Genomic DNA, 8,116 nt, shown 5'->3' with positions numbered 1-8,116 from the left:
ACCTCTTGCTGAATCCTTGACCACAGTTGCAATTCTGCTCAAAAAGGAGAGACACCCAGAGGAAAGATATGGTTTTCTTCCCCCGAGAGGACATCCTAGAATTTCCTCAAATTCTTCAATGGTTGGTACTAATTGGAAGTCTCCGAACGTGAAGCATCTCAAAGGTTGGTCGTAGTATTGGGTGAGTGATGCAATGGCTTCTATGGATATCTCTGCTACGGTCAACTCTAAGATCTTTCCGTAAATCTTGCGGAAAGCTTGCATTTGGAGAGGTTCCATCAACTGCCCTAATTCCTTGATGCTGGTGGTATCTAGGCCTTTAACCTTGACTTGGTAAAACCTTTTGCCGGTTTGATTTGTCCCCATGCTTACTAAAGTGAGACAAAAAGCTGGTGCAAATCAAAACTCCGATATCTCATGGGTGGAATGGATGAATGCATGAAGGAATGCATATGACACAGCTGTATTTTAAGAATGCGGGTGCCCGGGACATTGTCTCCTTTTTAGACACAACGTCTAGGGGTAGCAAAGTGCCCCAACGTATGTATTTAAAACGGTGACCCGGACCTTCCATTGATTTGTCTATAGAGGGGATCAAGACAGAACCCTTATGCATATGCAAAAGGCGCAATAGTATAACAATATCCACTGAGCATAAGCAAAAGGGTATATGATATTTATGCATGGCAGTGTGAAAAATGGCACGCAGTGTGTTTGCTCCGTGCCCCTATTTAAAGGACCTATAAGGGAGAGAACTAACTAGGCATTTAGTGATAACCCCGAAGGTAGTCATATCTCTTTTGATAGTTTCTAGAGGTATCATTCTCTTCGAAGAACATATTGCAGCAGTAGGGACTACTAGCAACAATAAGTTTTCAAAGAGAAAAGCTCTAGATGAGGGTTCACTGTAATCAAACAAGTCGGAGACCTAGCATGATCACAGATTCACCTCCACTCCTTATGTTCCCATGAACCCGGGTATAGGGCCCTTTTTCACTCACAGTGTGTGCAAATAGTGTTGGTGTTTGTGTGCATCAAATGAATAAATATTTACTTCATGCATACATTTTAAAATGCACTAAAAGAAACAAAGAGTTTATATACACAAGAACATAATGAAGGGAAACCAACAAAGGAGTAAGTCAAGGTAAAGCATTGCACAAGATCAAATGGCCTAACTCTCTAAAAAACAGTCCCCAGTGGAGTCGCCAACTGTCGCAACCTACCCTTCGGCGGGAGGGCAACGCGTGACTCGCGTGATGCGTGTTCCACGAAAGGAATACGCGCGGAGTCGCCACCAACGTTTATTTGAGGAAAACGTCAGAAAAACCGAAAAAGACGCGATCTACGAACTTTTAAGTGAAAGGTTTGGGAGTTGTATTTACGCACGGGGAAGGTATTAGCACCCCACACGTCCGTCCTAAGGGACGACAGCCTTTAATCGAATGTGCAAACATGACCTTGATTTTTTATGTTCCCTTTTTATGTCTTTATCCTTTATACCCTTTTTATATTTTTTTCTCTTTTTGTGGTCGACAAGGGTGTTTCCCTTTGCTCCTACGTATTCCTCAATTGCGATGAGGAAATCAGACCTACGTAGTTCTTTCTTCATCAAGTGATTCTTTTTTACTTAAAAGGTGGTCATTTAAAGGCGTTGGACCTTGAAAAATGATTCATTTTTACTTAGTGAGAAATGGAAATGATAAACTTCAAAAACCTATTTTTATGGACGAGCTTGACTAGGCGAGTTGATTTTAGCCTTAGTTTCACCTTAGTTATTAGTTAATTCGATTAAGAATGAGAAATCCCAAAGAGAAAAACGTCCGATTGATTTTCCGCTTTATTTTACTAAAAGATATTTTTTTGATTATTATATTATTATTTTACCTCTTTTTTTTATTTCCAACGTGGTTACGGCACGACCGAACGGTCGGAATTCATTTTAACCGAAGTTAATGGATAATGCAATTCAAACGATCGGTGGAAATTTATTTTATTTTTAGGTTAAGCGAGAAATGACTTAAATAAAATGACTTAAGCACGTCAAAAGGGGGTATAAAAAGTAAGTAAAACGAGAATAAAAATACACGAAACACAATGTGGACCACCACGGGTACATAGAATGAATCGAAAAGCTTGGTTCGAGGTACTTACCCGTTGAAGATCGAAGAACGAATGAAGAACGTCGAAGAACGGTCAAAACCTTCGCGAAATTCCTCACGGAAACGTTACGGAAACGTTTCGGAAGCGCCTCGGCTTAGATTTTCTTCACGGAAACAATTTTTCCAAGCAAATTCGAAAGAGAGAGAAGTGTCTAAGGGGCTGAACCCTTTTCCTTCTCACTTCCTCCCCTATTTATAGCAAAATAGGGGAGATGCTTGCCGCCCAGCTCGCCCAGGTGAGCAGGGTTGCTTCCTCCAGAAGCAACAGCCTTCTGGAGGAATATTCTGGAGGGCCCAAGTGGGCCTGATTGCTATTTGCACCCCCATTTTTACTAAGTACACCCCCTGCCTTTTTTGGAGATTCTTTTTTCGTAAAATTACGGAAACTTACGAATTTCGTAACGATACTTGTTTCCTTTCCGTAATGTTATGGAACCTTGTGGATTACATAATCATTCCCTTTTTGACTTACGAAATGTTACAGAATCTCACTAATTGTGCAACAATGCCTCCATTTGATTTCCGGTGTGTCACGAAACTTTACGGATTGTGCATCAATATTTTCTTTTGTTTTCCGGCATGTCCCGGAATTTCACAAATTGCCTAATGATGGGTGCCAAACACCTTACAAGGACCAAACAAAGGTCGCATGTCATCAAGTAAAGGTCCCCGGACGAAATTAGGGTATGACACCTAGCATAACAGAAACGCGAGAATACAGAGAGTGAGAGGGAGAGTGAGAATACAGAAAGACACGAGAGACTAGAGGGAGACATTAAAAACAATCAAAAATCTTCTAAGACGATTTTGTAATATTGTCTTAGAATGACATCCTTCTAAGAAAATTTTATGAAAGTCATCTTAGAATGACAACCATTCTAAGACGGTTTTGCGAAAACCGTCTTAGATTGGTTCTAAGACGGTTTTCACAAAACTGTCGTAGAATAGTTATCTTTATTTACAAAAATGTTACCACATTTCTTTCTAAAACGATTTTTAATCAACCGACATTAAATTAGCGTCGTAAAAAATCATTTTTCTAATAATGTCAATTTTTTTTGTTTTTATTAGTCCATCAAATTTTTGAAAAATTACTTTTAACCCCTCTTTGTTCATTGAATTCATGGTTTCACAATTTGTGACGTTTTTTAACTACCAAAATTTATTTACTTTGAATTCAATTTTATAAAAATGATTTTTGACTATTTTAAACTACCAAAATATTTGACTCTTACAATTTTTTTTTACAAATTTTGACACCATTAACATAAAGAATTAGACTAATAAATGTAATTTTTTCAAAATTTGAGGGACTAATAAAAATATATTTTGTTTTGAAGGATTAAAAAAATAATTATCTAAATTTAAAGAAATAAAATCATATTTAAGCCATCTGAAAAATATGACTTAATTTGCTTGAAAAATAACTTGAGCAATCATAACTAAAAGAATCAAAAATACATTTTATTTTTGTTATTCATTTTCTGCTTTCACGTTTAATATAAAAATATATTAGTTTGTTTTATTTGGTTTTTAATTTTCAAAAACTTGTATAAGAATCAACGAAAATATTTAAAAAAATCATAATTAAAACTATAAAAAATAGTATGTTTTGTACCAGAGAGGTGGGTTTGGCATAGTAACCAGAATGGTTCAATGTATTGTAGGAGCGTCCATATTTTCTTTTCTTTTCCGGTCATATAACGTAATCTGGAACAGCGTTATAGAAAGTACAACATTCAGAACCGATAAATATTGAACTACTCTGCGAAATGTGATCTTCAATTTATTTTTGCAATCTAATAATAAACCTTGTATTAGAATGCTTCTTTGAGGTAATGCGATTAAGTTTACAACTGAATGGAGCGTAATTATTTTAGCTATCAGACATTTAAAAACTGTCATAAAACAAAAATAAAAACATTTAAACTCGGACAGCAGTGCCAGATGTTTGCAAATGCAAGCCTGCATATCATTTGCAAAGTTATTTATGCCACTCTTTTTACTCAAAATCTTGAGGGGAAGATGAGGGGGGGCTTGGATTTATGAGTAGATATTTGATTTAAGATATGATTAGGGTAAAGCAGCAATCCAAAATCTTTCCATTCTATTTTTATGTTATCGAAAACAAATACACTCTGAATGTAACTAATACAATAAAATGAGTGGAGATTTTACATATCTTGTAGTAAAGTACCAAAACCAGATGTGATCACTATCTGTACATTGTACATGTCTTGCAAACTAAGGGAAGATTTTATGATCCAACCCTCCCTCACAACTTTCTTCACTACCTCTCTCTCTTAGTTTGCAGGAACAATACCTGCCTCCATCACAAGCTGCTCAGACAAAGCTGAGAGGCGAGCAACTCTTGCTTTTACCTCTTCGAAACATTCAGGGTTATTGGTATCTGTGATTGAATCTGGGGTTTTATTAGCATTATTTTGCATGACACTGATGTAGTTATCAGCTTCAACACTCAGGATAGCCTTATTCAGAAGTTGTCGACTCATTTCGGCAAGTTTTTGTAGTGCATTAGTGGCAGCTTCAACTTCAAGCTGAGCTGCCTCAAGCTGAAGCTTCTCAATTGCCAAATCACCTAAGCTTTTCTCACCAATTCTCTCCTGTGCCAAAGCATACAGCCTTTTAAGATCATTAGAGTCTTCTGTCACCTCTTCCCTTACTTTTTTCAACTCTTCCTCTTTTGAGTCCAATCTTGCAAGAGTCATCTTCAGCTCCTCGTCTTTTATTGTTAGAGCCCTTTGTGCAGCAAGAACTTCCATCTCCTTTTCTTTTAAGGTTACCTTGGCCAACTCAAGCTCATTCTCAAGTCTTTTCTGTTGCCATCTCAATTCATTAGCAGGTTGCTCCAATAGTTGCTCAAGTAGTTGATTACCCATTTCATCTAGTAGTGGTTTTGACGAGTTCATGTCTTCATCCTTAATGGAAGCAACCAACTTGTTTGTGAGATCTAAAATTCTTTCTACCACAGTTTCGGCCTCAAAAGCCTTCTGGTTTGTATTATTCAACTTGTTCTGGATCATCTTCAATTGCTCATCTTTCTCCCTTAGCATATTAGTTGCTTCAATGAACTGTGTTTCTTTACTGTTCATAAGCATCTTAAGATCAGAGATTTCCTGGTTAATTTCCCCCAGCATCTTCTTAGCATTGGAAAGCTCCAAGTCTTTCTCCTCCAATATACCCTGAAGAGAAGCCTTTTCAGATTTCAAACGCTGGATTTCTAGCTTAGCATCAACAAGCTCTGACTCTCTGACCTGAAGAACAGCACTTGTTTCTCTAAACTCAGCATTTTTTTTCTCCAATTCCTCTTGAAGAAAAGCCACTTCTTTGACTGCCTGCTCCAAAGAAGTCCTCTCTTTCTTCAGCTCCTCCTCCAACTCACTAATAAGCTCCTTTTCCATCTTCAGATCCCGTTCAAGCTCTCTGTTACGAGACTCTGCAACCCTGAGTTTCTTTCTCTCACTCTCCACTTCTATCTGTGCATCCTTCAAATTTTCCATGTATGACATCACACTTACCCTCTGCTCCCCAAGCTCACTCAGCTGCTGTTCCAACAACCGCTCCTGCTCCTCCATTTTACTTCTGGAAGACGCCAACGCCTGTTGAGACGAAACCAATTCAGACCTCACATCATTGAGAAGCTTCTTCACCCTCCTGAAATCTTCCAGTGTCTCACTACTCTCCTCAGCATGCCTAGTAGCGTCCTCTCCCAGCCTCTTAAGCTCCTCCTGCGCCAGCATCCAATCCATTGCCTGCTTCTCCAAATTTGCCTCAGCAACCCTCAGCTTCTCCCTCTCAACCTCCCTCTCGACCAACAAAACCTCAATCTCCTTCTCTTTCTCTCGAACCGCCCTCTTCAGCTCCTCAAGCTCAGCCTCCTGTTTCTTCATAACCTCATTTGCCTCATCTAAAATCCTCCCCTTCTCTCTAAGCTCATTATCAAAATCCACAGCCTCACGACTCCTTTCCTCCAATTCAACCCTCATTTTCTCCACTTCACCCTCCTTCAACCCCAGCGCATACTTCACTGCATTGATCTCGCTATCGCGATCCCTAACCCTAAGCTTCAGCTCCTCAATCTGTCCCGCCTGAGAAACCAATTTAACCGTGGTCTCCTTCATCTCCTCCTCGAGCTTCTCATACCTAACCCTAGCAGCCTCAATTTCACTCTCTTGCCGCTCCAGCTCCTCCTTCGTGAGCTTCAACTTACTATTCTCCAACAACACCATCCTCTCCGCTTCCATCAAGTGATCCTCCATCTTCAATGCCGCCAGTGCCGCCTTGAGATCCGATTCAAGAATCCGAAGATCCGGTTCATCTCCGGTCATCCGGTTCTGCGTGAACAGCCTCTCGAACAAAACCCTAGCAGACTCCGCCGCCCCGTAATCGTCGTTCACGCTAGCGCTAGGCCTGTTGTCGTTCAACACCGACCTAACGCTAACGGTCACATCATTGTTGTTCCGTAAACGACGAACTCTTCTTCTGCCGTTCGACGCGAAACCTACCCGGCTACTACTACGATGCCTCCTATTGAACCTAACAGAGCAAAACAACTACACAACACAGCAAAACAGAACCGATCCACGTCAAATTCAAATAAAACACTACAAACACAAACGCGTTTCGAAAATATTAATTAATTAACCGAATCTTAATTATAGATATTAATTTGCAGAGTTTTAGATTCTTTTTTATGAAAATCGAAAACGAAGCAAATTGAGAGAGAGAGGAACCTGAGAGTGAGAAGGAGAAGAGGAAGGGCGAAGTAAAGCGGAGAAAGCCATGGATGAGTTGATGATGAGTGGTGCATTGCAGTTAATAGGCGATTGAAGGTTTTTTCACCATCAAGCGTTGTTCGTTGAAGCTGTGGAGAAGAACATAGCTACAACGAACAAGGTTTCAATGCGATCGAAGAAGAAGAGAAAAAAAAAAAAAAAGCGAAGGATTATTATTATATATGGAGGAAAAGAAAATGATTGGAATGGAGGGAAAAGTGTTTGACTAATGAGCAAGTAGGTGAAGAGATTAGAGGTGTGAGCGAACACGAGCAGTAGTTGTATGCTCAGAAAGGAATCGGATAAAGAAAACGAGAAACTTGACGTGTCCCTCGCCGTCACATAAAGGAATCCCCTCTCACGGGTTTATTTCAGCCACTAATAAACTACTTGTAATAAAGCATCAAAACAACAACAATAGATGTGGTCATAATTTGTACTAACGTAACTTGCATGAAATTTATGACCAAAAAATAGCATTTAGATAGTGATTGTTTAAGGAGTTTTGTTAGTTTCTTTTAAAAAAATTAATTACTAGAAGATAAAATTTAGATGTAGTTTTTTTAGTGTTTTTATTATTATTTTCTAATTAAAATTGAGATAATAATTATTGTTATATATATATATAAACCTTAAATTCAAGATTATTAATTAAACTAAAATAATTTTTCACCAAATCATGTGCACAATGATTATTATCTCAATTTTAATTAGAAAATAATAATAAAAACACTAAGAATATATATATATATATATATATATATATATATATATATATAAAAGTTAAGTTTTAAATAAAAAATATTGTTTCATGGTGGCTTTATTCGGATCAAACATATTCTCCGTTATAAAAAGTATGGGTGGTCTATAAAAAAATTAAGGTTTTATCATAATAATTTATATAATAAAGAAATCGCATCAAAAGTTAACACAATTATATTGACGTTAAATTTTAATTCTAAACAAAGAAAATATTATTTATTAATAAATCAATAATATAAATTTTTAATTAAAAAGCAGAATACATAAAAAAAATCACCATATGAATATATTAATAAGTATTTTTTCAGGACAAGTTTATAATTTTTCACAATCAGTAAAAACTATCAAGATATTTGGATACATTTAAATAAAATGAAATTAAATCAAATTACAAAT

The 8,116-nt window shown here is 37.4% G+C and overlaps 1 protein-coding gene across 1 annotated transcript; it reads right to left on the bottom strand.

The window, feature by feature from the left end:
- Positions 1–4,241: 4,241 nt before the first annotated feature.
- On the bottom strand, positions 4,242–7,309 carry LOC114384672 (myosin-4-like). The gene is made up of 2 exons (XM_028344386.1): positions 6,917–7,309; positions 4,242–6,736 (listed from the first exon to the last, which is right to left on the bottom strand). The coding sequence occupies exons 1-2, from the start codon at positions 6,965–6,967 to the stop codon at positions 4,466–4,468; spliced, it is 2,322 nt and encodes a 773-aa protein (XP_028200187.1). The 5' UTR covers positions 6,968–7,309; the 3' UTR covers positions 4,242–4,465.
- Positions 7,310–8,116: the final 807 nt, after the last annotated feature.

Source organism: Glycine soja, chromosome 14 (assembly GCF_004193775.1).
Source record: "Glycine soja cultivar W05 chromosome 14, ASM419377v2, whole genome shotgun sequence".
In the NCBI taxonomy this organism is placed as follows: domain Eukaryota; kingdom Viridiplantae; phylum Streptophyta; class Magnoliopsida; order Fabales; family Fabaceae; genus Glycine; species Glycine soja.
This window is presented reverse-complemented; position numbering and strand designations above follow the sequence as displayed.

Bases quoted from the DNA above. Each gene is read 5' to 3' on its own strand.
- LOC114384672 (XM_028344386.1), bottom strand. From the start codon at position 6,967: ATGGCTTTCTCCGCTTTACTTCGCCCTTCCTCTTCTCCTTCTCACTCT. The intron at 6,737-6,916 runs GTTCCTCTCTCT...TGTGTTGTGTAG, and splicing joins CTTCTCCTTCTCACTCTCAG to TTGTTTTGCTCTGTTAGGTT.